The sequence below is a fragment of the Synchytrium microbalum genome (genome assembly GCF_006535985.1).
Source record: "Synchytrium microbalum strain JEL517 chromosome Unknown SmJEL517_scf0006, whole genome shotgun sequence".
Lineage (NCBI taxonomy): Eukaryota > Fungi > Chytridiomycota > Chytridiomycetes > Synchytriales > Synchytriaceae > Synchytrium > Synchytrium microbalum.
In genome coordinates, this window is record NW_022158355.1 from 197,722 (window position 1) to 224,887 (window position 27,166).

A 27,166-nucleotide genomic window follows, 5' to 3' on the forward strand; every position below is an offset into this window, starting at 1 on the left:
CAAATTTACCTAAATGACCTTCGATTCTACTTGATTTCAAAGATCCAGAGTCTATAGTTTAAGAGAATTCTGGTGAATTGGTATCTCGAATATGGCACAATCAATGTCTCTTGCTCAATGGCATCGAGATCAAAGAACCATCAAACGCATCTGGCAACCTTTACACGGACGGTTGGCCCAAATCGTTCCTGAATTAGCTTCTAAAAATATTTTAGAAGCTGCAGAATACGTAGCCCAACTGGTTCAATTTCAAGTACGCAAGACATTTGATAAAGATGTTTGGAGTTTTGTGTGAGATCTGACAAACATTCACAATCAACTTTAGGAAGACAATCTCGGAAGAACACGTATAATAAATAACGTTTTACGTATACCGGGCAAAGTTTTCAAGGATGCCACTCCAAATGGAGGACTTGTGCATGTCGTTCGTGCAATATATGGCTTTACCAAGTCTCAAGGTCTACCAAGGCCTGATTTTAGCAGACAGGATTTCGCCATTCGCTTGGTCCAACATATTTACGACCAGTTATGCAAGGCCAGGATCATAACACCGCCGCTCGTATATTGGGCTCCTTCAATGCCTCCAGCAAGACAAAAGGTCTTCACTGACGCTTTACGATCATTGAATGGTATGCTGATTCAAGGCGTTTATTTTCTACCGAATCATGACGTTGAATGTAACCATGAATTTCTTCTAGGTGTTGGTGTCCAAAGTACCAAGGAAGCAACGCATATTGTTGAGAATTGGGTTGAAGAACCTGACGAGTCAACATATCTTCGCACTCTCGAGAAGAAGGACGATATGGCACTGGTACATTACTGGTACACGCCAGATAGTGCTGATGCGTGGATGGCAAACCCTTGGGACTTCGAAGAGCCTGAGGTAGAGAGAAAGACGTGGGACCTGTTCAAGTGCTGGACGCTCACAGATTTTACTTTCTAGCCACCACCACAACATCACGGAATATGGCGTGTATCGGCAAGGTGGCTTCGTGATGGTGCGCTATACAACGAGTGGATGAACGAGGTGGCTTTCGTATTCAACAGTTTGACGTGGTAGAAGTTTTTTGACTCTCATCCCTTAATCAGGAGGACTATGAAGTTGATGAACCAGCGCCTGTCGCTCGAACAACCACTAGTAGCAATACCCAACAACAAAAACGACAATCTTCAGTCAACAATGCCGACGACAGTTTCGATGAAGACGAGTCTCAAGACGAGCAAAGTGCTGTAGGAGACGATAATTTCATAGATCAATATGCAGACGACGATGACGACGATGATCGAGGTGGTGGCAGAGGAGATGATTCCGATGACGGTGAAGAACCGCCAGATGCTGATCAAGACGACTTTGATTATGGATCAAGACGTCCACCTAAATCTGGTGCTGGTAGTAGTAAACAGTCACGAGCCGCTCGACCTATTCGAGAGAGTAATGACGATGACTATGGTACACGACGCGCAGGTCCAAGTCGGCCAAGACCACCGAAGAAGAATATATTGGCTTTACGAGAAAAAGCTCGAACAGGGCCCAAACCGTACCCGAGAATGACATTCATTAATATGAATGAACGTATATGGAGTCAGACAAAGAGATGGGAATGGGAGCCTGTAGCAGATGGTCTGATTCGAAACATCTCACAATGTATATATACGAATAACGCAGGATCTCGTGGTTTATTCGACCTTGCTAATGCTGCTGGTGGCGAGCAAGGAGAAGTTTGGGATTTGCTTCTTGAGAAGGCTGCCCAGCCAGTGAATAAAAGCCAACAAAAGACTACAGATGATTTAACCATCCCTTGGCCTGGTACTCGTAAAATCGTCACACCAGCCATGAGCCAATGGTTTAATATAAGTGTCATACATAATTTAGAAAAGTCTGCCTTTGGTGACATCTTCAATCCGCAACCACCACCAGAACCCATATATGTGGACGATGTCGAGATTATGCCAGAAGAAGATCCCATGATGATCAGAAACACGGATGAAAACACTTATAAAATGGTCCGTGATTATATTATACATACTTATAGAAGACGGCCGATAGAGTATCTGCCCATTACGGAATGCCTTGGTGTGGATGCCAAGGAAGACATCAGTCTAGTGTATCGTCTACATACATTCTTGGAACGATGGGGTCTCATAAATTATCAGGCTATACTGCATCCGTCTGAGAATCGAGAAGAGGCAACTCGTGGAGCATCGTTGGGGTCTCTTGTATATAAGAATGTTGCTGACTTGCATGATGGTGCTGGACAGTCTTCAGGCCCTCCTCCATCGTCAGATAAGCCACCATTTATAATACCTCCACATACCACCGCAGTCACCTCATCAAAACACTTTTGTATGTCATGTGGAGCGACGTGCTTCTTTATCCTATACGCCTCGATCGAGTATGCAGCAACAGAGTTCTGTGAATCGTGCTATCTAGATGGTAAATATCCGTATTATATGCAGAGTAATCGATTTGTGAGAATCGAGTTGCCGGCTCTGTATCCAGAAGATGATGAATTCGATGATGACGACGAGAGCCAGGTGGTATCTACAGATTCCGATGACAACGACGATGATGATTCTGATGTTGCTGTTGAGCCACGACGAGCATCGTTACGTAGTAGTAGTGTAGTAGCAACCACGAATCCAGAGACTCGTTTAGGATCTTCGGAACCCATGATGGATGTCGAACCACCTACTTCTTCTTCACCTGTCAAGGCGACGAAACCATCATATAATAACAGTAATAAACCCGTCAAGCAAAAGCATTCGCGACAATGGACCGATGAAGAGTATTATCGACTCTTGGCTGCCGTCGAGAAACACGGCACTGATGATTGGGCTGCCATATCTGTAGCTATGGGAGGCACCAAATCCAAAGAACTATGCTTGAAGAAATTCTTACGTACCACCCTCGACGAAGAGAAAGTCTCGTTTCGTCACGACACACATCCATTAGATACCAGCAGCTACAATGAATGGGAGCAAGAGTTTAGGAAATGTGTGCCGCTGCTTTTAGGTGCTGGTGTTGAAAACCCGTTAATGAATTTATTGCAGACGTTGAGTAGTGCCACTGCACCGCAAGTTGCTGCTGCTGCTTCTCGAGGGGCTATGATTAAGATACTGCAGTTAAGGAAACAGGCTTCTAATGCTCCCGTAGTGGAACAAGCTACACCGATTGAGTATAGTGATGAAAGTGACTTGAAGCTGGAAGTTAAGGATGAAGTGTTGGATGATGACAGCACTAAGTCGCAGATAACTCCTGTTGCAGCTGCATCTAGCAGCACAGTATATGGAATAGAGCCAAGTATGGACTTGGATGATCAGTCTTGGATGGATTTGGAGTTTCCACCGATGCATTTAGAGGCCAAGGACGTTAAAGTTAAGGCTGAACCTATTGTGTCAACAACAGCCGTACCTGTAGACGTGAAACCCATCATCGACACCACCAATAATAGCAGCATAGACGCCAAAGCAGAACCAACACCCGACACGCAGCCCAACAACACAGAAGATATAGCCTTTTTCGCTAAAATACTACCTGAAAACAGCACTAAACCCACTAAACAACTACTCATGGCTGGAGCATTACAACAAGCCATGTCTGAAGCAATGTCTGAAGCCCGTATATTGGCGAGATATGAGCAGGGCAATGCACAGAGAATGGTGGATGAGTTGTGTGAATTGCAGGTGTTGAAGATTAAGCATATGGCGAGCTTGTTGGAGTGAGGGGTTGTAGCAGTGGTTTTAGTTTGCATTTGTGTATAAACAATATATTGCTAAGGTAGTAATGAATGCATGACACATTGCTCGACTGTAAGATCGCTCTTTTCGCTATCAGAACTATCACTAAGTCCTCCACGCTGCACAACAAAACAAACCGAGAAACATATGGATACACTCTAACGTTGCCTTCGGTTTTTATATATGACCAAACACTATTTTCTTATTACATTCCCTTTCTAATAACTTCTGCCCCACATTGCATATCTTGTCGCATTCTCGTTACAAAAGAAGCATTTCGTAACCCCCGGCTGCAATGGATTTGTAGTTGGTTGCGCAAATGGAATACATAGTGTTTTGGCACCCATAGATGGAGCCTTTTCGTCTTCTTCAGCACCAGCTTGGTTTGCTGCGGTACTATCGTAAAAAACCATTGTTAGCAACAACAAAGAACAAGACAAGATTTAATAACATTTTTACATTCTAGCAGACTCCTTCTTGACATCCTCCTCACACGCAACCCTCTCACACCACGGTGCCAGAATAACATTCTTGGCATCAAGCGTCTTTACGAAATTATCAAAAGTCTCGAGCCGTATCAAGTGTGCATCTCGTTCGGCTTTGGCACGGGCAAACATTTCGGATTGGATTGTAGTCATGAGGGTTTTGCATGCATCTGCTATGTGGGTCAGGGATAGTTGCATGGCGGCTCGATTGTCTCGTCGGACGGCTCTTGCTTCGTTTTTGGAGAGATCTTTGGGGCCGATTTCGAGGCGGATTGGAGTGCCCTAGAGAGGTGTGGGGTGGATTGTCTGTCAAGGTTTTGAATATTTTTTTTTCGGTCTTTGCAGACAAAACTGTAAACGATACTCAACCTAATGTCACAGCGTCCGTCACAAACCAACCCTGAACGTACCCTGAGTTCCCAATGATTATACTTGTATCCGGCCGTATAATTATCTCGTGCATCCAACTTGGCACGTACACCAGCAGCCTTCAACCTCGCCACCGCATCCTCAGCAGCGTTCATCAAAGCCTCCCTATCACCCACAGCAGTCTTTGCTGTAATCCCAACAGGAATAACCACAACCTGGGTCGCAGCAACTCGAGGCGGCAACACTAACCCATTATCATCACCATGTACCATGACACATACACCAATAGCACGCGTAGACAGCCCCCATGAGTTCTGCCATACAAATGAGCTCTGCATGTTATCATCGAGTATGGTGATATTGAACATTTTCGAAAAATTTTGGCCGAGACAGTGGGATGTAGCTCCTTGGATGCCACGACCTGTTGCAGGAACAAAGCCTTCGACGGTGGTTGTGTAAAGGCCACCTGCGAATTTCTCTTTTTCGGATTTGACGCCCTTGGTTACGGGGACTGCGAGTACTTCTTCGTATACGCGGCGGTAGTATTCGAGGATTTCGAGGACTTCGGCATCTGCTTCGGGTTTGGTGGCGAATGCGGTGTGGCCTTCTTGCCATAAGAATTCGCGGGTTCGTAAAAATGGTTCTGGTGTGGGTAAGAAGAAATTGGTCGATGCGAAAAAAAGATGGTAGAGGTATGCAGAATGTCTTACGAGGATGTTTGAACTCCCATCTCACAACATTACACCATTGATTTAATCTCAGAGGAAGATCACGGTAACTTCGTATCCAATCAGCATATGAAGGATACATAACGGTTTCAGATGTAGGTCTTACAGCAACTGGTTCTGCCAAGTCAGAAGATCCGCTAAAAATACATATAGTAAGTCCACGTTACGAATCATCAGCACATTCCCTCAGCTTACGCCTTCGTGACCCATGCTACTTCAGGAGCAAAACCTTCAATGTGATCCTTTTCTCTCTCTAGACGAGCCTTTGACACAAACATTGGGAAGTAGCAGTCTTCTACGCCACTGTCCTCGATGCATTTGCCAAAGAATGCTGTTGGAAGCAACAACCAAAAACAAAGATGTCAAGCACAAGTATTGATACATCAACTCAATTAATGCGTCTCACTTTGAATCTCCTTCCAAATCTTGAATGCCAATGGACGCAAGATGTAGCATCCACTAATATCATAGTAGTCCATCATTTCCGACTTTTTCAGCACCTGTTCAAACGTATATAATAAGCAATCATCCTTTCATATTAGACTTATTATTAAAGCAACAACGTTACCTGTTGGTACCATTCAGGGAAATTTTCACTCTTCTTGACATCAATTCCAATCAACACAGACTTGTCACCATCAGCTTCAGCCGCTGAAGGTTCAGCTTTTACGGGTGCAGCTTTTGGAGCTTTACTAGGGTGTTGCGAAGCGTGTCAGTTTATTTCAGCAAAAAAACCAATTTCAAATGGACTTACGCTGCAGCACTCTTTTCAGCACCAGCAGCTGATGCACCTCCAAAGCTAGCAAATTCAACAGTCTTGACTTCCACTTTGGTAGAAGCGAGATACTTTTGCAAGTCGGCGATCGAGACAGCGATAGAAGCTGTCGAAGCAAAAGCTCTGAATGCGATTGGAGCGGATGATTCAGTCAGTGCCTTGTCCAAGACGACCATGACTGTTGATGGATCTTGTACATTGGCCAATGCGAATGGAGTTACTGTTGAGATAGATTGACGTGTTAGTACCCGTCAAGATCGACCAACAAAAAAAGAATTCAAACGTCCTTTTGAATGCACATTAAATGATCAAAACCCCGCATACCATCCAATTTCGGAGTCTTGAAAGCATCCACGACGACACTGTCAGCCGCAACTCTCGCCTCCTTGCCACCAAACAACTTAGCCATCCCATTTAAATCCAATTTGGTAGCTTCAGACGCGACAATGAGTATGGGCAGATCGCCCGTCTTGATTCCTTTTGGCTTTACGACGAGGCATTTGGCCGGGAATGCACCTAGTGAGCGTATGGATTCAGCCCATGAGGCTACCGAGTCTGTGGATGCATGTTGATGGAGTTTGGCTGCTATTCCGTGTGTAGAGCAGTATGATGTGAGGGTGTCGGTGCTTGTTATAGCGGCCATATTTATGTGGGGATTAATATGAGGAGACTTGCTACGGAAGCTGTCAAGCTATTGAATGCACTTGATGCGTATATGTTGTGTGATGGATTTTGACAAAAAAAAAAAATAGTCACAACGAAATAGATCGCAGTAACTGGACATTTTGGGAGAGGTAGACCCTTACAGACGCGTTAAATCATTGTAGAAATGTAGAAAGCATTCTAATTACTCTTTTGAACAGAAAGTATTTGAATTGACGCGTCAAAGAACGAGTCAAGTAAAACAAAATATTGAAGCGGTGAAGCTCATAAGCAGCCGACGCAAGTCAGTCCAGTCGCGCTAGCAGCCACGTGATCAATTTATCAAACTCAGTTACCGGGATCCGTCCTATTCCTTACACCACCGATCGCTCTTATAGTTAGTCACGTCGCTCTTGCCGTTCTTCGCATCAAAACTTTACACCCTCCACCCATCTACTTGATGCAGGACAAATCAAACATCTTCTTAATCATCATCACCCTCATACTCGCTGCATTCGCATATCCCTATCTCGCAGATTTCTCTCACCAAGCAATCCAAAAACTCAATTCAAACATGCCCCTCATGGTATCTGATCCAATTCAATCGGTATGCAACTACGTGGTCTGCTTCCAAGATCATTAAACATCTTGAAACCGACTATACTTCTCTTTTTTACCATAGCTTACCACAGAGCAAGACGATCAACTAAAGACATTAGGCAACGACTTCCAAACACTTCGCAAAACCAAGGGACACTGGGAAGGAGCGAGTGAATTCGTGCAGGAAGTCGATGCTCCAAGTGGAAGGTAGATACTCACCGTCTTGATAGTGTGTGAAAGGCCGATTCTTATACGACAGCATGCTTGTTAGGAAACATGTCATGATGCAGCAACTCGTAACAGCTTTGGGCAAACCAGGAACTGCGGGATCGGATGTCGTTAGGATCATGGGTACGTACTCTTGTGTGTTCAACACTTCTTGGATTATCACTAACAAACTTTATGTTATGTAGGTCCTCCTGATGAGATCTCTGACAATCCTGAAAAGGGTATTTGACTGGGTTTGTTACGATTTTTTTCCGCTTGTGACGAACAAACCCGTTACATAGGCCTTGACGGAGCTCCATTGATGCCAGGTCCATTCATCGACAACAAGAGCACTCCCGCAAAACCAATGTATTTGGTCTACCACTGGAGAGGCAGACACGACTTTGCATTCTTCAAACTTGATGCTGATGAACGGGTTGTCAAGGGCGAGTGGTATCAAGCATTAGAATAAAGAACGAAAAGCACACCATTGCTAGTTTTTACTATTATTTTTGTTGTGTCAGCTATTTTGTACACTTGTGCTTACTATAACTATTTCTTTTCATGATATGGGTGGTATATGGTATAATATTATATTGTTACTGTTTTGTGTTGTGTTGTTTCCTGTGATGTTTACTGCAGTGCAGATTTTATCGACGTGCATCGTGAATGTGGTGCTTTGGCAGCTAGTGATCTGTCTCGACTTGCTTTCGAGCTTGCATTGGTAGATGCATAACTGATCTCTACAGACAAACCGTCCTTCCATATCCTGGCTGATTCGGCATCGGTGAATGATATGATTGCCGTGCGTCCATTCATGAGGTGGATTTGTAGACAGTGGTCGCGACCATGTACGTGTCGTGGTGGTTCGATGGTGGCGTGTCGTAGGCGGAAGCTGGCCATGAGTGCTTCTGGTTTTGCCTAACACACAAAAAAAGCCGTCAACACCTCATCCATAGAACAAGAAGTTCCAGTTAGTGCAACTGCCTTACCTCTTGTTCCATCCCACCCCAGATACTCGCCGCCGTCTGTTTACTCTCACTGCACGAGATAGTCCCATTCACAACCTCAATCCTCGCAAACCTCCAATTCTTTTCCACACTAACACTCCTCGCCCGATTCATAAGCCCCGACAATCCACCCTTCCTCGTCAAATCCAGCGCTGGTTCCCACTCTTCCTTTATGAATGCGGTTATGGGCGATAGTTCAGGTGTGAGTGCTACAGATGGATATAAGCGACTACCAGGCAATGTTTGTTGCGACGCTGTGGATGTAGCAGCTGACGAAGTCCTTGATCGTGAGAAGGGTTGTGGGACGCTGGGTACGGTGCTCAGTTGGCGAGATCGGACGCCAGATGAGACTGTTTCTGTTCGTTCATGTTTTTCGTCAGTGTAGGAGAGTGTGGATGGGCAGTGGGGGAGATAGTCTGTGGATGAGTCACAGGTTGCTTCGTGGTATGGTGGGAGCTCGTCGTCACATTGTGTGGTGAAGTATGCTGCAGGTGGTGCACTGGCATTGTACGATGGAGCTGGTGCCATTCGATTCGGTGACATGAAGTGTAATACGATGATATAATCCTGTACGTTTTAAGTGCTCTTGCTGTAGTTGTACGGCTGCTCTTAAAAAGTCATGGAGAAAGGCCAGTTAACAGAGATTTGCACAATCGCTTAACCCAAAGCCTATCACGTTTTGGGGCTACACTGCTAATATCCGCACATCCACCTGAATAATCTCGCCGTTCACTCTGAATGTCTCCTGAGAGTCACACTCAGTCTGGACACTCGGGTATACGTGACACCTTGATGCACGTCCTGCAAATCCGCGCGGATGCCGTGTTCCCAGTCATAGCGTGATTTCCCCGTGAGTAATATGATATCACCGGCTGAGAGGAATACAGAGACGATATCTGAGTCAACGCCGACACGTCCACATGTACATCCCACACTACCACCAGGTCTACATGTACACGTCCGTCGAAATTGAAACATGCATGTTCCAATCAACGAGGCAACTATAATCCCTAGTAAAACGTGCAGAATTGTGAGATAGGGAGATAACTTGGTGTCTCGTTTCATGTACCATCAATGCTGCGAATGGTTTGTGTAGTTTGATTGCAAATCCCTCATCGGCACGTCTACAACGTCCACTCACCATCATCAAACCGCATCAAATCCACATGAAACGCTAGCCCTTCACCAGGCTCGTAATGATTTACAATCGACTGATTGAAAGCAGGTTGTCGTTCACGTAAAGATGTTGGCAGCAGTGGTTTACAGATGTCAGCGAGCTCAGACATGTCAGGAGGGAAGTTACCGAATAGCATAGCCTGATTACGTCCCTCTGATGGATTTAGCATTGCTCGGACTGTGATGAGGAGGCGATTTAATAAGGGTTGCGGCAAGTGGTCGCGATACAGGTGTAGGCCAGGGATTTCGGTGAACGTGGTTGGTATTGGAGGAGACGGAGCTGGTTCGTCATCGCTGTCGTCTCCGAATAGCTCGTGGAAGGTTTTTTTTAGTGTCATTCTGCTGTGTGGTGATGGGTTAGTCAAGACTTTTGCATGTCTTCGGTTTTTGAATGAAGTCGACGTTATGCTGGAACAAGAGGGAAAACACGCTGATGAAAACAACTGAAGCAATATATAATCTACAAGGACCTCAATGATGACTCTCTGACGCGTGATAGTGTTCCTTTTGGAAGACTACTACTGAATAGTGCTGGACACAACTTTCGAGTAATATTAAACAAATAAATTGAAAGTTCTGTAGACATGTAAAAATATAATTCTGAAAGGAGGTTGTTTACAAAATGCAGCTTTTATATATAGGCTTATGATAGAGGTCTCGCTATACATGGACAGGTGGCTGGAATTGCTTTCTACATTACTATTTGTTCAAGCACATATCTAAATGGTCATTAATGGACGTAGCCAAGATACGAGTCTGGCAAACAAAGCAATTTATATACTCGGGATTTACAGTGGATGTGGGTGTATGAGATTTATCGGATGGTATGCGAGGTGGTGGTGTATTGGCGTTATCGTCGTCATCATTTATTATAATAGGCTGCGTAGTCTTCGAAGACGCCGGAGGATCCTCTTCTTCAAAGTCTGAATCGTGCTCGAATACTGCTTTGCGTTTAACCACAGGTTTTGACGATGCCGGCGCAGACGATGATGAGGCTTCCGTCTTCTTTGTTGGAGAGTCCTTCTTTTCTGATGGAGACTTTTCCTTCTTCTTCTTCTCGGATGGTTCAAGTGGTTCCAGAGTACGACCACCGCCTAAATTCTTCCAGTAATCGTCCAAAGTAGACCCATTACCACTCTTCTTTGACTTTTCACCACCACCACCATCAGCATCATTCGGCTTACGTTTCTTTTTTTGTTTCTTATTGTTCTTGTCCTCCTCGGTTTCATGGAATTCGGGCCCATCAATTTTTGTCCAAGATCCTCCACAGCTTCGTTGATGGTCTTCATACCACCGATCAGCTTTCTGAGGTGGTCGGTTCATTGAGCGGGAGACTTGGCCGAAGAATGGAGCTCGGTCTTTACAAGGACCATTGCAGACCCACTTATGAGTGCGATAGTGTCGCACTTCATCATGGAATTTGTGAAAGACTAAGAAATATGCAAGCGTGAGGAAGTTGTAGAGTCAACATTCTTACAGATCTGTAGATTTGTTTACCTGTAATGTTTCGACCTTCCTTTCGATTGAGATCTGCAGCCATTTCCAAAAAGTGCGGACCATGTCCTATCGACAGATGTCTTAGATCCTTCAGCACGACTTATAGGCATAATCCGGCCTTACCATCGTGAGATCCACTGCACTTCCCAGTCAAAAAGAGATATGCATGAATCATTTCATGAAGTAGCACGTCGAAAAAGTCGTCCTGAGTCCTGAATTTCAGGAGAGGTTCCGAGAGACGAACACTGCAGTAACCTCCTTTGTAATAGTCTAATTCAAGGTTGGTTGAGCGATGTGAATCGTTGGGGCTAGTCGTACGATCTGCCAAAAACTTGAGGTAACAGGGAGCTTACAGTTGACACTTACAGCACATTCCACCACAAAGAGTCATTTTGGTGGACCAGCGAACTTCTACAGAGTCCAAAACACGATGAAAATGCTAGATCAATAAAGATAAACAAGGACGTTAGCTCAAAAAGAGCGAAATGTAACAAATGAGCTTTGATGTGTTGACGTTGCACCTTTTGATTGAAATAAGCAAACGTCTCGTGCAGATTAGGATGATATTCCTCGACCCCTTCCTCAGCTTGTAAGGGATCTTTAGGTTGAAGAGCAGTATTGTCTTCTTCCTCTTGTAGAGCTCTCGCAAACTCTTCGTCACCAGCATTTAGCACCAAATCCTTTCGTCCAAACCTACTACTGGTATTGCCATTGTCGTATTCATATTCTTTCGCTTGAAGATCTCTCGCTAGAGCTTCGTCCGTGTCAGCTTCCATCACAATGTTGGCTTCTGATGTGAAGAGATGTTTGGAATTGGACGATCTGATAGTTGATCAAGAGCAGGAGGCTGAAGAATATGAATATGGAGGCAGTTCAAATGCAACTTATCGTGTTTCTACACGCGACAACCGTCCTATATTCGTCAAAGTACGTGACATTTGAACATTAGATCCACTGCCACAAGTTTAACATTTGTCTTTGTTTACTATAAATTTTACACCTGAAGTCCACTGATAAGTACTCTGAATATCTATCTAGGTCAATCGGAACTCATACGCTCCGTCAATGCTCGCTGGTGAAGCCCACTCCCTGAAAACCATATCCGCGTCACTCCCAACATTCTGCCCTCAAACAATATCTCAAGGCACCCTCCCTCGTGGTGGTGCGTATCTAGCTACGTCATGGCTAGACATGAAGAAATCACCACCAAAAATATCACACGCTGAATTTGGAAACATGGTTGCAGCGATGCATCAAATCACATCGCCCAATGCAAAGTTTGGATTTGATTGTCCTACATATTGTGGACTTACGGAACAGGATAACACGTATATGAGCAGCTGGATTGAGTTTTGGAAGCAGAGGAGGTTGAAGCCAATGTTGGTGAATGTGAAGAGGGAGCATTCACAGCAGAGGGAGTTGTTGGATATGGGGTTTGAGGTGGTGGAAGGCTGCGACAGGTTCTTTCGAAATGTGGATGAGATTAGGCCTTCACTGCTTCATGGGGATCTATGTAAGGAAAGACAGGTTGCGTGAGTTGAATAACACGAGTTCGCTAAAAGTTGCCTTTTTTTGTTGCAGGGTCTGGAAATTGGGGCTACACCACTCATCCAGTAGTATTCGATCCTGCGTCCTACTATGGTCATCATGAAGCTGATCTGGGAATTATGAGAATGTTTGGTGGTTTCTCCTCAGGTTTGGATCTACTTCAAACTCATCATCATTTCTTTACTATCACACTCATGAGCAACCATTCCAATAGACTTTTATGAATCATATCACACACACTTTCCGAAAGAATCCGGCTTTGAACGACGACTCGATCTGTATGAGCTATATCATGCCTTGAATCACATGTATCTGTTTGGATCAGGATACAGATCGTCGTGCATGGCACTGCTTAGAAGATTACATGCTGCTTTATGACGGACTTGCTGCTTTATACGTGTCGCTTTCGCAATAGATGGTGGTGATGGAAGTGACGGCGGGTAGTATTACATGTGTGTGTTGATGGACTCGTGGGTTTAAGCACATCAATTTTTGGTGGTGGTGATGGTACATTACTTAATGGAGAATCACGTTATGGCTGCGGAATTACTCCAGAATCCGATAATGATCATGAGGAGTTGACGTATGGAAGTGTATCTAGGCTCCGTTTTACTTGGTAGCTTTGGATCACCAGACACTATATGACGATGCCATTACCTTCATTCTCTACTGGCTGGAGATATCGATTGAATGAATGGTAATAAGAGGTAGTTATCACAGCAGGCTTGAGGCACAGCTGAATCAAGACGGGTACTCATAGTTTCTTTTCTCTCTCATTGCTGGTCTAATCATGCTAACGATTCTTTCAACAAGTAGTTTCAAAAGCCTCGAATCAGTTTTTTGCTCTGTCATTGCTGGTCTAATCATAAACCCACGTTAGAAACTGCCTTTTTAAACCTTTTCTATGCTAAAAGTCATATCCTTATATTGTTTGAGCTTGTTTTTGATATGATACAAAAAGCCTGTTCAGAAATGTTACATGCTGAATTATTTAATAGTCTTCTGAATCAACACTATTCTGTCTAAACGACACACGACTCTTCCTGGCCCTATCTACTGGACCCACAGATCCCCCTCTTAACGACTCATCATCGTCATCTTCCACATAGTTCTTCCCACGTCGTCGTTTAGCACCCGCATTAGCACGTTCAGACCGCCGAGTCCCCCCACCAGATTCAAAGCGCGCCATTCTGTCAATCTCATCTTCACATCGTTCAGCCCAATCACGAGCAGAAGCAGTAGCCTTTTCATATTCACGGTCTTCCACAGCCATTTTACGTCGGTACTTATCGGCTGCACGAGCACGCCACCACGGGAGTTTATTCCTAAACATGTAATAGAATTGGACTACTTCTCGAGTTGATTTTGTAGGGACTGCTTTAGCAGCTGCACCCAACCAATCCTGAGACTTGTATTGAGGACGACCGGCAGCACCATAAAAGTGACCTGCTTTAGCTCCACCTTTAGGGCCGAGTAGGTTGAGACCAGCATCTAATTGTTCGATTTCTTCTTCAGTCCATCTCTTTAGGACGGCTTCCGCGGATTCAGGTTTATAGGCTGCAAGTGCATCATCGATTTTTATAGCTGAATGACGTTGTTCTAGCTGTGATGGTTCACCACGCTGGTCAGCGGATAATAGAGGAGGCACTCGAGCTGCCATGGTAGCTGAATCATATCGTTCAAATCGTGATATTTTGGCTGCTATTGCGCCACGACGACGTGGACCACCTCGAGTTACTGGAGCTAGAGGCGCACTATAGTTATTTCTACGTGGTATTTGTGCTCGTGAGCCTCCACGTCTCGTAGTCCTTGGAGAGCTTGCTCGATAATCAAAGTCTCCGTCACTGCCATCTACTTCAGCCTCATCTTCTGTAGCTTCTGTTGGTGGTGCATCAGTTGATTCTACTGATGGTCGTGGATTTTCCAGTGCTTCACTAACGAGTTCTTCGTCAGGCGGTGGTGGTGATGATGTCGAATTCTGTTGTTGCTGTGACATGACGAGTCCCAATGCTGGAGATTGTACATCTTCAGCCCTAGTATCACTATTATTGATATTATGAGTCGGCGGTATGGAAAGTTGTGGACTATTTGTTTTCGAATTCGGTGATGCAGCCGGTGAGACATGTGTAGAAGTCGGTCGTGATGATGAATTAAGGCGTGGTCGTTGATGTATACGTTGCATATCGTCATAAGCACCATCGTATGACCTTTTATGAGACGGTGATCCGACAGGGGAATGATGTCCTAATAGCGATGGTCGTTCTCGCGTACTGTTGCTATTATGGCTACTATGATGATGATGTCCACTTTGTCGTGGCGGATTGTTGTACCCGTCATAAGACATTTCCTCATCCATACCCTCGTCCATGGTGACTATTAACGATCCAAAAGATGCTGGAGCAGTCATGGCTGAATCTCGATAAGGATCCATAGACTCGTTATAATGGTGTGATGGTTGGTGATGCAGCATGCCACCGCCATGTTGTGCTGGTGATGAATTGAGTACAGGAGCGCTCGTGTAATTCATATCATATTGTTCTTGGCCAGACAGAAAGTCCGTGTCCTGTTTGTTCAAAGGTGTGTTGGTTTTGAAACAGTGTTGATGCGGGTCGATTGACAACCAGCTCAAGTATCAAGCGCTGCCAAGGGACGCATCTATCAATTCTTTCACGTAAAATACGCGTTCTGACTGATGCGACACCCTCTTGCAACGTAAGCTTCCTGCTCGCTGACAATGCTGACAACGAATATTTCAAACTTGCAACAAAAAGTACATTCGACTTGCCTCGCCGTTGATACTTGGAGCACCCTGATCTTGTTCCGCCATCATAAGGAGTTGGTGCAAATAATGTTGCCTAGCTTTATATTGACAGAAGCACCTTGCTTGTTGTCAGATGGTGTGTTGAAGACCGCGACGAAGCAGGAGTTCCATTTATATCCGAAAGGACGGCGACTACAATGAAAATGTCATAAAACGCAAAACGCAAGTCTTTCCGCCAAAAGACGCGTCTTAGCCTTCAGATTTGGTGAAATTCTTGCAATAATGGTTTGGACAGAGCATGATCGCGGCCTCAAATTCAGGGACTTTGCATGCTGGAAGCATCAATCTGAATACTGCGATACTGCGTCCTAGCGTTTCGATACAGAGATCTGCCGTCTCGATTAGAGCTGTCGCTTGCTTTGCTGCCTATTAACTTGACTTTCTACGTGTTTTCAACGTTATATCGTATCTGAAACTGATGGGATACCAATTCCAATATTTCAAGAATCGAAATAGCTGTCAGTAGCCTCCTCGCATCGGACACCGCACGTCATTTTCACACACACTTCGACACGTGAAATCCTTAAACCCAACCGCTCATAAGTCCTCGAGGAAGCAGATTGTCTGTCACTCATAGCTAATCTCATAGCATTTATTCTGTCTCCATAGGTACTGGTATGTGCTACTGTCATTGATCTGGTTCCGAATCTTGTAATCTAGCAGGTTTATACCGATATAATTCATAATGGCAGATCAGATCAGTGTGAGACTCGTGGACGACATTCTCGATGCCATATTCTGTAAATTGGCGGCCTCAGATCTCTGTAAATGCCAGCAAGTTTGCAGAAGTTGGCAGGCTTTAGGCATGTAAAATCGTTATCAATTCACCGTCGGATGAACGCATTCGCACAGGATCTAACCGAACTCTCGTATCTAAAATAGCTTCAATGTCGTTTAAACAGCTATGTATCCGAGATTTTGGAGGAGAACGTACCCGAACTGCCATCAATCACTCTCGAATGCAACCGAGCACCATGAAAACGAACTGGCAAACATATTACTGTATTCGATATAACGAGACTCTACAAAACCATACCCGCCTAGTAATGTCTCCATTGGCACGTCTGCCACCTCCTGCCCATGATGAAGGATACTCCGCCAACATACATATGAACCTCGTGAAATCACCGGACTTTGAAGACCAGTTTACATACGCTTATCGATTTGTGCTCAGTCAAACATGGCTGGAACTGAACGAAGGCTCAGCAGATAGACCTACTCGTGGTGTACCGCGTGTCTTTAACGTCTTGAGAACAAACCATCCGCTGATCACACACGTCATATCAGCACAATGTCCTCGAACATGGCTGTGCTTTATTCAGACGATGGAAGTACTGGATGTTGTCAATGAGGGTGTCATTGAGCTCGGATATAGAAGGCTTCTTGAATGTGATTCTTTTGGAAACCCTCACGAGAACATTCTGGGGTGGCGAGAGAGTCAGTTGCTAGATAGACTGTTGAGTAAACAGCAAACATTATTGCTGACTCATCCTCAAGCCATCGGTATATCACTTTTACTTTTTTAAGTTTCGGCTGTCTTGCTCTGAGAAGCCAATATGACGTGTGACTCATTGAACACTTGCTTCTGTTAGCTCAACGAGTCCGAGACGACAAAGAAGGATTCACTCTCGCACGGCGCTATGTCTACCAGAATTCCAAGTTCTTCATAAACCCTCTTGAAGATGAGACACTACCAATTTATCCTTGGTTGGGTCCTTTGGAGAGCGTCAACAATGTAGCATCCCCATGCTTTGGAAACCCAGAAATTTGCATGGTCCAATGTGCTCTTGGGTAAGCTTTAAGTAATATTATCTTTTTTTGTGTGTTGTTTTGTCGAAGTTGTGTTTTCTCATAATTTTTGGTGTTTTCTTCAGATTTTCGCGATTATTGGTATTGTCTGAAACTGGTCAAATCATTCACAACTTTGCGGTACCTAACTACACAGCAATGTCAATCCAAACTTAAGCTAATAGTCCTTTACTGATCACAGGATCCACCACACTCTCAAGGTGCTATAAGGTCCTCAGCCTGGAAGAAGCTGCTTGGTATAGGGGGCAGACCATTCGCACGTCAAACACGTCAATCACGAGCAACGGTAGAGTATCTATCGAACGGTGCCATTATACTTGGATTGCCTGCCAACATCCCGCTCTTCTTGACCAATCCAGCAGCATCTTCTTCGTCTTTAAAAAGTAATAGTAGTGCTGAGGACGTTCTTGAAGACACCGAAGATGAGACTTCTGATACTGAGTTGGTGATTCGTATTATCTGAGACGTGATCACAGGTCGATTGTGATGGTAGTGCGGAACGGAGATCCGTATAGTCTGAACGTGATTTCTAGTGTCATAGGTGTGAATCTGAACGTGATCAAACGGTATGTCTTGCAAAATTGTTTGGAGATGTGTCAACGGGGCTTGGCAGAATAGTGATATTTGCTGCTTGTAAAATTATTGGTTTAGAATAATTATAGATTTGCTTTGTAACTTATTCGAACCGTGAACACGTTAGCACGTTGTGTTTTATGTCGACTCATCACTTTCAGCAGAATCCAAACAAATTCAACGAGCAAGGAGGATTCAAAGTTCCAAATGACCAAGATCACGGACAAGATCGCCCAGAAGCTGAAAGAGGACAAATGCCACTGGAGCTTTGAGTACTTTCCTCCAAAAACGGAGCAAGGAGTTCTCAATTTGTATGATCGTCTAGAGGTAAGAAACTTCAACTTGGAACAAGCTTGGACATGCTGCAGAATCAAATCTACCATATGTTCCCGACCTGCATCGTTCCTTTTCGCTTAACCGTCAAAGCAACTTACACGGACATCAAACTCAAAATCAAAATTTTCTTAGCGAATGTACAAATTGGGACCAGAATTCATTGATGTGACTTGGAACGCCGGCGGTTCGACTTCAGACTTGACATTGGATATATGCACAACCTCACAATCCGTATATGGTCTCGAAACTTGTATGCACTTGTAAGTGGCTAACAAGTGGGCATTTCCATTTTTGAGAGCTGGTACAAAAAAAGTGGCGTTCTGTCTTTTGAAGAAATATCTATTGAAAGGATTCGCCTCTTTCGGATTTGTATACCGCTTTGAGGGTTGTTAACACATTATTTGTTTAGAACATGCACCAACATGCCCCGTGAAAAAGTCGATATTGCATTGAAGGGAGCCAAGGATGCTGGCATCCAAAATATTCTAGCCTTACGAGGTGATCCACCACGTGGACAAGAACATTGGGAAGCTGTAGAAACAGGATTTGCTCATGCTTCGGATCTCGTTGGATACATTCGACAGCAGTATGGCGACTACTTTTGTATTGGTGTTGCCGGTACGTACGAGATCAAACCCTGCTTCTTTGGCACGGGTTCCTATTAAAATATCTGACCAAAAACCTTGCATCAACTCCAGGATATCCCGAGGGACATTTGGACAATCCAAGCAAGGACGATGATATCAAACAACTAAAACTCAAGGTCGACTGTGGTGCTGATTTCATTATCACTCAGATGTTTTATGATACGAATCTGTACCTTGCGTGGCTCAAGGACTGTCGAGATATTGGTACGAGGCAAACAATAAAGAACATCAATATTTCACGAATAATCCCTGACTTGCCAAACTCACTAATCTACATTAAACAACAGGCATCACTATCCCAATCATCCCAGGAATCATGCCCATCCAATCATATGGCGGCTTCCAACGCATGACAACTCTATCAAAAACCATCGTACCCGACTTTATCAAACAAGGACTAGAACCAATAAAGGACGACGACGCAGCTGTAAAAGATTTTGGTATTCAACTGAGTATTCAAATGTGTAACGAATTACGAGCTGGTGGTGTCCGAAGTTTCCATTTCTGTACCTTGAATTTGGAGAAATCTGTGCGACGAATTTTGGAGGGGCTAGAGTTTTACGTTGATGCTGAGGTTGTTAAGCCGCTACCATGGGTTCCAGTGAGTTTGAAATGTTGTGTGATGCAATCATGGAAGATTGAGTGGTTTTTTTGTTGCAGAGTCTAGCCAAAGGACGAGACAAGGAGACTGTCAGGCCAATATTCTGGGCCAACCGAACAAAAAGCTATATTGCACGCACCGAATCATGGGATGATTATCCAAATGGACGATGGGGAGACTCAAGGTCGCCAGGTACGTGAGAACTTGCGGTTTTTCTGACCAAATCAAACAATGAATTAACGACCTTTACGTTGTTCAGCCTATGGTGACTTAGATGGTTATGGTGTCTCATTGAAGTACTCCGTAAGTACATGCCTTGGCAAACGGTTCGTTTTTGCTCAACAATTTCAACCATCACAACAGCACGACGAATGCCGAGAAATGTGGGGAGCACCACAATCAACAGCAGACATCATCAAACTATTCGCCGACTATTGTCGCGGACAATTGAAGGCATTACCGTGGTCTGAATCACCATTGGCTCCAGAATCATCTCGTATTCGTGACAACCTGACACAAATGAATGTCATGGGTTACCTGACGATTAATTCTCAGCCGGCTGTTGATGGTGCACCTAGTGCAGATCGATCAGTTGGATGGGGACCCAAGAATGGATTTTGTTATCAGAAGGTTAGTGGTGTTGTAGGTTTGTGAAAAGAATGGTTGCTACGTCCGTTACGGGGTGTTACTGTAGTTTTTATGTCAGTTCTCAAACACGCCAGCGCAAAACTCGTGTAGTAATTCACGTCCATTGTAGGCCTACTTGGAATTCTTCGTCTCCCCCGAAGCACTGGATATCTTGACTGCTCGAATTGCTACCGATCCATCCATAACCTTTTACGCAGTCAACCGTCATGGTGATTTACGAACTAACACGAAAGGCGATGGTCCAAATGCATTGACATGGGGTGTCTTCCCTGGACAAGAGATTGTTCAGCCAACTGTAGTAGAAGCTGTGAGCTTTATGGCATGGAAGGTATAGAATTGCCTGTAGTTTGTGTTCGTTGGCTCATTTTTCGTTCGATAACCCGAACACCATACAATATCGACTAGGACGAAGCTTTCGAGTTATGGGGCCGATGGTCTAATCTATACGACCCCAAATCTAAGAGCGCTCAGGTCATTACAGAAATCCACGATACGTGGTTTTTGATGAATGTGGTGCACAACAACTACAAAGTCCCAGAAGCTGTGTTTGATATCTTTCACCTGAATGTGGCTAATGGTCATCCATAAATCCGAAATGGATGGTATTTAAAAGACACGAAAAAATTATGTAGTTGGTTCCTCCTTTGTTTTGTTATTTTTGTTGTGGTGTTTACTAGGGTTTGAAGCAGCAGATAACATTTTTGTATATGCGCTCCCCACAGAACACACCCATATCATATATTAATGAAACTTGATTCGCATGCCCAAAATCCGTTTCTGCAACTGTGTTTGAATCGAACTTGATTTGTCTTATCTTTCACTGGTATATTCAGAGCAACACTACTACTTAATTTTATTTTTATGAGGTTTTTTATATACATACAGAGTTTGAGTGTTGGCTAGTCTCCTTCCCTGTACAGAGTTAAGTGGAAAGAGTCAACTAAGCAAAAAACACACAATCGTGCAGGTATCGAGACGTGAATCCTCACCTAAATCCCTCGTAAATCCACCTCCAAACCCCTCAAAATTTGCTCTTTAATCAACAGTACCCCATGGATCTTCATCTTCTTCTCGTTCATTCCCATCAATAGAGCCACCACCATCAGTATGCCATTCATCAGACTCTGGATCCTCATCATCATACTCTTCATCGTCTTCATATTCATAATCATCATCTTCATCAGATTCATAATGATATGGGACTCCGTCAATGAACGTTATGGTTCCAGATCGTAGCATTTGATCAAAGCTCTATCGTGCGGAAAAAAAAGACTCAGCCAAAATCAATAATTGGCACGAAGCACATTCAACAACCTACCGCAACCAAATCTTGCACACTTCGAATAGCAATCCTTTCTCTGCTAGGTCGTGGAGCAGGTCGACGTACACCAAGGACTCGTCGTCCAGATGCATCGTTATGTGCATATAGACATTCGTCGCCCGATGGACATCGTGATGTGCGTGTAAAGTATCGACATGGAATTCGTGCGGTGCGTTGCTTGTAGTTGTTGATGATGTCGTATTTGAGGGATGGTTCCGTTGGGTACGTTGGTGATGGGCATACGAAGGTCGCTAGAAGAGCAAAATCAAATCAGTACAAGCTATTATAATCAGACTTGGTTTAAATTCTGATAAATTACATTCGGCACGACACACGGGACAGTTCTTGGATGCTCCAGAGTCCTGTAGCTGGAGGATAAAAAATGGGTGATGATGAGAGATTTGGGTTGACTGCAAAAAGAAGATGAATAGTGTGTCATAGTAATATAAACCTACAACTTCTGACTTGCTGGTTCGCCACTTCCTCACACATTCCAAACAAAATACATGCGTACAAGATGGCAATAAACCATACACAGAAGGACTAGAAGGAAAATTACACTGATTAGTTTAAACGCCAAAGAGCAATTCAAAGCGTTAATTTCCGCTTTTTTTTTTGGTGCGATTGAAAATTCTGAGGGCTCTTATGAAAATCCATAAAGACCAGTCACTTACGTCTCAAAACAGATTGCACAGATGATTTCTTCTTCTCCATGACCTTCAGCACTAGCAGGTATAGGAGAAGTACTGGACGATTGTTTTGATGATGATTTCTCGTTCAATGTAGCAGATGAGAGAGCTGGTGATCGAGCAGGTTTTGATGAGGAGCCTGGGTTCGTGTTGGTATTGCTGAATGCAGAGCGAGGAAGAGTAAAGTCGCGGCCATGACTGAATGCACAATTCACTCCTCTTGTGCATGTTCCCTAAATGCCAAGTGATTGTTGGGTGACCAATGTTGGGGGCACTCGCTTTTGTAGAGATTCTGAAAGAAGTCAGTTTTCGATTCAAGTACCATTTGATAGAATTTGCATGGAGCACCCGTGGGATTCATTGCGTTCGCCAGTGGATTCCTAATGAGGGTTCAGTAAGCATTAGTGACAAGAAAGTTACGAAGCTGCTCAAAACGACCGTCGAGCAACTTGACTACAGAATATCACTGCGAAACAAGTCATAAACTGGGTTCTTACATACGCCTTGCCGTTCGTGCATCAATGTCATAGGATCCATCGATGCCGAGATGAAGGTATCTGCAGTTGTCTCCTCGAATGCATCCTCCCGCTCGATTGTAGTATTTGCAAACTAAGCCCTCCGTGCGAGGTGGCATCCTGGACGTGAAAAAATCTAGTGAGTTCAAATGTGGATGAAACTTGACACGAATTATGATGTCTATACAAACGGAAGCTTTCGATTGTTACCTGTGTATAATGATATGTAGCAAAGGTAGCCTTGTAGCCTTGATCTTGTATGAATTGGCCCTTGTCTCTCCCTTGGGACTGAGCTTAGAATACTTAGAATCGTCGTGATTTCACACTTTGCTCGATTTTGGAAGCAGGATAGGCAGACACATTTGAACTACAAGATCACGAAATCGCGTGCTAATCAATTTGAGTTACGTGTACTTATTCAGGCTAATCCTAATCAAGTATTAAGACACGTCCCCCCGCTTCGTGATTTCGAACCAGATCAACAATATGGCTAAAAGGAGGGAATCCAATGTGGAAGACGATCTGTCCAGGATACTCGAAACTCTCACTAATGGTATGATGAACTGATCTATCGCTCTGTTTTCTTGCTCTTATGCAAAAACACTGACACAATTCGCCAACATTTTATAGATCTGGCAATGGTTGGTGAAGAAGGGTTTGAAGGTAACTTTTCATCCTACGCGTATGCCATAGTCAATCATTTATTGTGACCCTTCTTTGGTGGTCCAATGCTGAGTGCAGTTATGTTACAAATCTGTACTCCTCGAAAAGATTCACAACAAAATCGACATGGACCCACCATCTTCCAAGAAAAGAGAGTGTTCATGCAATGATGATCTCACGTCCTTGATATCCTTCTAGGGCATTGCGAGAAATGTAAATCTGCCATTAGAGGACCAAACCACATCACATTCGCATATGATGGCGTAACCCATCGCTACCACAAAGATCACTACACGTGTGACCATTGTGAGAAACCCATGCAAGTGGGCAAGAACCTCTTTTATGAGAACGGAATGATCTACTGTGAAGTTGTGAGTGCATGTTGTTGCATTTAAGTGGGGGATGGTGTATACTCATCAATTTTCAAACCCGATTAGTGCGCCAAGACGGAAATTGGAGTTTGTGAGGTCTGCCACATCATCCTTTCAAATGGCACCTTTGTGACGGTTGGAGAGAAAAAATTCCACCAAACGGTCAGCATCTTCATCACTTTTACGCTATTGTCAATGTCCAATCATTTCCTCATCACCAAATCTCTTCCATTCAAAACAGTGCTTCAAGTGTGACGCATGCAGTCAAGTGCTCAACAAGCAATACATTCACAGAGATAACAACTTTCTCTGTCTGGTAAGCTTAAGTGATCTCAAGCCTTGCGATAAACTGCCTAACATCATCAAACACCCTAGCCATGTTTCGATGACAAACACGCACCAACCTGTGCAAAATGCTCCAAACTAATCAGGATACAAGATCAAGCAAGTGACGTGTCGCTAGTTCAGCACAAGGACAAGAACTACCATCTAGAGTGTTTCACGTGCGAGGAGTGCAAAAATCGACTAGCGGATCTGAAGGGAATTTCAGTCAATGACAAGATTTACTGTTCTCCGTGTTTTGAGACTTTGCAAAAAACTGGACTTGCAAAGATTAGACTGTCGACTACTAGTAAACCGGCTGCGATAAAGGAGTAGACTGGCTTGATATGATGCTCATGTTGTTACCGAATCGAGACATATACCTGCCCATTATTTCATTTACTTGCATTTTTTTACGTGAATTACGTGAATAGAAAATACTCGTAGCAACATCACTGACCGTCTTTTATTATGTTGCTTGACTCTTACCATATGCGTAGGTCGTTGCTTGTGCCAACATGCACAAAAACATGTTTTTACACATTTAGCTCATCCGTAGCGTAGTTAATTCACATGCAGAGAGCATAGCTTGTGCTAGCAGTCACGTCATGAGTGCACCAGGTAAAAGACCAGCTCCTAATGGGGATTTACCAGACGCAAAACGCCCAAAGCAAGAAAACGGAACTTCTGTTGCTGCAGCACAAGCAGCTGGAGCTCCTCGTATGAATCCAGCAGAGATAGCAGCCATGATTGCTGCTAGGAAGGCAGAGGTAGGCTACTCGTTTTGGATTATATCGTATTTGGAATTGGATTGAGAAAACATCAGAATCATTTTTGTTGCAACTGTGTATTGACGACTATCGCTGTTCAACGTCTATATCTACTACATTAGGTTCAAGCTAAATATGGCTCACAGATATCAGCTACGAGTGCTGCCACTTTCTCAGCTACGCCTCAACCAGCAACGACAACACTAACAGCGAAACCACAATCCACCACACCCGCAGCATCACAACCCATCAATATAAGTGAAATCCAGAAAAAAATAATCGAAGCCCGAGCCAAAGTAGCAGCCGGTCTATCAAGCACTGGACTTGCAATGCCACAAGATAAAACCAAACGTGGTCTAAAAGCTGAATTCTTTCCTGGTCTAGACTTGACTAGTGGAGCTATCAATCTCGAAACCATCAAAGCAAACATCCCGAAATCCTCATTTGCTACCACAAAAGCCAACATCCGTGAAACTAGTAAACCCGAAAAGTTCGAAATAAAGGAATTGAAGATTGAACGACCAGATACAGCAGCATTCTCTGATCCACGCCAAAACCCATACTTTGATCCGAAGTTGACGGCTGCTGTGGCTCCCAAGATGAGACACAAAAAGACGTTTCATTTTGTAAAACCAGGTGCATTTGTAGAAGAAGCCAATAAGGCTAGAGCTGTTGCTCAGCTAGAGTCTTTGAAACAGGCTATTGCCGAATCAGTCAAGAAATCAGGTCTGGAAACTGAAATGGAATTGGTGTCTGATCTCAGCATAAGAAAGGAGCCACCGCCTATAGTTGAATGGTGGGATTTACCACTACTTCCTTCAGGATCATATACGGATGTAGACCTAGGACGATATCGTGAAAAGCTGACGGACGACTCGGATATAGTAACCAGTCTAGTGCACCATCCCTCGAAACTTGATCCACCTGGTAATAAAGCACCTGTAGTAGCACGGCCATTAATGTTGACCAAGAAGGAGCAAAAGAAACTACGTCGTCAAAAACGTCTAGAAGCACAAAAAGAAAAGATGGACAAGATACGTATAGGATTGCTACCACCCGATGTACCAAAACTACGTATAGCCAACTTGATGAGAGTATTAGGAACAGAGGCAGTATCAGATCCAACCAAGATGGAAGCCACCGTACGAGCTCAAATGAAGGCACGTCAGACGGCTGCAGCTGCTCACGACGCTGCCAATAAACTCACCGACGAGCAACGTAAAGAAAAAAATCGTGCTAAAATGCAAGAAGATACATCTGAAATAGTCGAAGTAGCTGTATTCAGACTCGGACATTTAGAAAACAAGCAGCATAAATTCAAGGTGGACAATAATGCCCAGCAATTGTATCTCACGGGGTGTGTCATTGTATATCAGGCTTTTACGCTGGTGGTCGTCGAAGGTGGACCAAAGGGGATCAAAAAGTACAAGAAGCTCATGCTCAAGCGTATCAAATGGGAAGTTAATGGAATGAGTATGACACGTGATGATGACAATGACGAAGAAGAAGAGGAGGAAGATGCCAAGCCAAATCAATGTGTGCTTGTGTGGGAGGGTGAAGTCAAGACACCAGCGTTTGAGAAATTCGTCTTCTTCAAGGCTCCAACTGAAACACGTGTAAAGGAGATCTTGGCACCGAAAGATGTGATGCATTATTGGGATGCTGCAAAGAATTGGGTGCCAGAGGCCATGTAATCTCGGTATAGCTTGTAGAGCAGGTATATATAATAAAATAAGGTATAGTGACTGAAAATGTGAATTCACGTGATTGAGAAGTTGGTTGTTCGCGCCCTCATGTTCTGACACGAGTTGCCTATTCAATATTCGGGTTGTAGCAACCAATAGCTTGCAGCGGAGAGACGATGCATTCGGACAGGCTAGCGGTATATGTGCGGCGAATTGTTTTTTTGTTTGTCTCATGCATCGCAATTGTCCAGAAGACTGGCTGGCCCGTGGTGATCAAGTTGGCGCTTTCTCAATTTTAAACTTCACTTGATAACTCGACCAACAAACTGTATATCAATTAAAAAAGGTAGGCATAATGTTTTACTACATAATCTAGTATCAGATCTAACCAAGAACTTCCCCTTTGGTATATAGATCAACCACCACCATCTCATATCAAAACACACAAACCTCTTCATCTTCCACAACACCCCAAACAAATAAAAGAATGGCCCGCTTAGTATCACTCTTCATTGTATGTCTCCTCGCCGTCACATCCCAAGCACTACCGACCCAGAACGCATGTGTGCAATCAGCTGTCGATACCACACCAGTCAAAGCAGCTGCCAAAATAACAACAAC

General features: G+C 44.0%; 11 protein-coding genes across 11 annotated transcripts; 5 read left to right on the forward strand and 6 right to left on the reverse strand.

Annotated features, from left to right (window-relative positions):
• Positions 1–91: 91 nt before the first annotated feature.
• SmJEL517_g01718 (uncharacterized protein) lies at positions 92–3,723 on the forward strand (the record flags this gene model as incomplete). The annotated part of the gene is made up of 5 exons (XM_031167646.1): positions 92–253; positions 326–629; positions 699–883; positions 944–1,027; positions 1,090–3,723. The coding sequence occupies 5 exons, from the start codon at positions 92–94 to the stop codon at positions 3,721–3,723; spliced, it is 3,369 nt and encodes a 1,122-aa protein (XP_031026416.1).
• Positions 3,724–3,956: 233 nt separating this feature from the next.
• Positions 3,957–6,738, reverse strand: AIM10 (proline---tRNA ligase; the record flags this gene model as incomplete). The annotated part of the gene is made up of 9 exons (XM_031167647.1): positions 3,957–4,134; positions 4,198–4,505; positions 4,634–5,235; positions 5,303–5,457; positions 5,516–5,651; positions 5,727–5,820; positions 5,889–6,012; positions 6,075–6,315; positions 6,420–6,738. The coding sequence occupies 9 exons, from the start codon at positions 6,736–6,738 to the stop codon at positions 3,957–3,959; spliced, it is 2,157 nt and encodes a 718-aa protein (XP_031026417.1).
• A 1,439-nt stretch (positions 6,739–8,177) lies between these two features.
• SmJEL517_g01720 (uncharacterized protein) lies at positions 8,178–9,097 on the reverse strand (the record flags this gene model as incomplete). The annotated part of the gene is made up of 2 exons (XM_031167648.1): positions 8,178–8,465; positions 8,537–9,097. 2 exons carry the CDS (start codon positions 9,095–9,097, stop codon positions 8,178–8,180), a joined length of 849 nt encoding a protein of 282 aa, XP_031026340.1.
• A 186-nt stretch (positions 9,098–9,283) lies between these two features.
• Positions 9,284–10,068, reverse strand: SmJEL517_g01721 (uncharacterized protein; the record flags this gene model as incomplete). The annotated part of the gene is made up of 2 exons (XM_031167649.1): positions 9,284–9,564; positions 9,696–10,068. The coding sequence occupies 2 exons, from the start codon at positions 10,066–10,068 to the stop codon at positions 9,284–9,286; spliced, it is 654 nt and encodes a 217-aa protein (XP_031026339.1).
• Positions 10,069–10,421: 353 nt separating this feature from the next.
• SmJEL517_g01722 (uncharacterized protein) lies at positions 10,422–12,003 on the reverse strand (the record flags this gene model as incomplete). The annotated part of the gene is made up of 6 exons (XM_031167650.1): positions 10,422–10,449; positions 10,512–11,160; positions 11,228–11,293; positions 11,351–11,497; positions 11,594–11,666; positions 11,749–12,003. 6 exons carry the CDS (start codon positions 12,001–12,003, stop codon positions 10,422–10,424), a joined length of 1,218 nt encoding a protein of 405 aa, XP_031026342.1.
• A 289-nt stretch (positions 12,004–12,292) lies between these two features.
• Positions 12,293–13,153, forward strand: SmJEL517_g01723 (uncharacterized protein; the record flags this gene model as incomplete). The annotated part of the gene is made up of 3 exons (XM_031167651.1): positions 12,293–12,740; positions 12,809–12,922; positions 12,990–13,153. The coding sequence occupies 3 exons, from the start codon at positions 12,293–12,295 to the stop codon at positions 13,151–13,153; spliced, it is 726 nt and encodes a 241-aa protein (XP_031026341.1).
• A 613-nt stretch (positions 13,154–13,766) lies between these two features.
• Positions 13,767–15,302, reverse strand: SmJEL517_g01724 (uncharacterized protein; the record flags this gene model as incomplete). The annotated part of the gene is made up of 1 exon (XM_031167652.1): positions 13,767–15,302. The coding sequence occupies one exon, from the start codon at positions 15,300–15,302 to the stop codon at positions 13,767–13,769; it is 1,536 nt and encodes a 511-aa protein (XP_031026336.1).
• Positions 15,303–16,281: 979 nt separating this feature from the next.
• On the forward strand, positions 16,282–17,868 carry SmJEL517_g01725 (uncharacterized protein; the record flags this gene model as incomplete). The annotated part of the gene is made up of 5 exons (XM_031167653.1): positions 16,282–16,360; positions 16,479–17,099; positions 17,189–17,387; positions 17,471–17,525; positions 17,587–17,868. 5 exons carry the CDS (start codon positions 16,282–16,284, stop codon positions 17,866–17,868), a joined length of 1,236 nt encoding a protein of 411 aa, XP_031026335.1.
• A 317-nt stretch (positions 17,869–18,185) lies between these two features.
• On the forward strand, positions 18,186–20,798 carry SmJEL517_g01726 (methylenetetrahydrofolate reductase [NAD(P)H]; the record flags this gene model as incomplete). The annotated part of the gene is made up of 10 exons (XM_031167654.1): positions 18,186–18,305; positions 18,447–18,574; positions 18,724–18,932; positions 19,013–19,165; positions 19,249–19,562; positions 19,622–19,754; positions 19,822–19,865; positions 19,926–20,192; positions 20,320–20,538; positions 20,616–20,798. The coding sequence occupies 10 exons, from the start codon at positions 18,186–18,188 to the stop codon at positions 20,796–20,798; spliced, it is 1,770 nt and encodes a 589-aa protein (XP_031026338.1).
• A 447-nt stretch (positions 20,799–21,245) lies between these two features.
• On the reverse strand, positions 21,246–22,581 carry SmJEL517_g01727 (uncharacterized protein; the record flags this gene model as incomplete). The annotated part of the gene is made up of 6 exons (XM_031167655.1): positions 21,246–21,461; positions 21,529–21,782; positions 21,851–21,899; positions 21,987–22,074; positions 22,206–22,453; positions 22,543–22,581. The coding sequence occupies 6 exons, from the start codon at positions 22,579–22,581 to the stop codon at positions 21,246–21,248; spliced, it is 894 nt and encodes a 297-aa protein (XP_031026337.1).
• A 2,117-nt stretch (positions 22,582–24,698) lies between these two features.
• Positions 24,699–26,554, forward strand: SmJEL517_g01728 (uncharacterized protein; the record flags this gene model as incomplete). The annotated part of the gene is made up of 2 exons (XM_031167656.1): positions 24,699–24,860; positions 24,983–26,554. 2 exons carry the CDS (start codon positions 24,699–24,701, stop codon positions 26,552–26,554), a joined length of 1,734 nt encoding a protein of 577 aa, XP_031026344.1.
• Between the last annotated feature and the right edge of the window lie 612 nt (positions 26,555–27,166).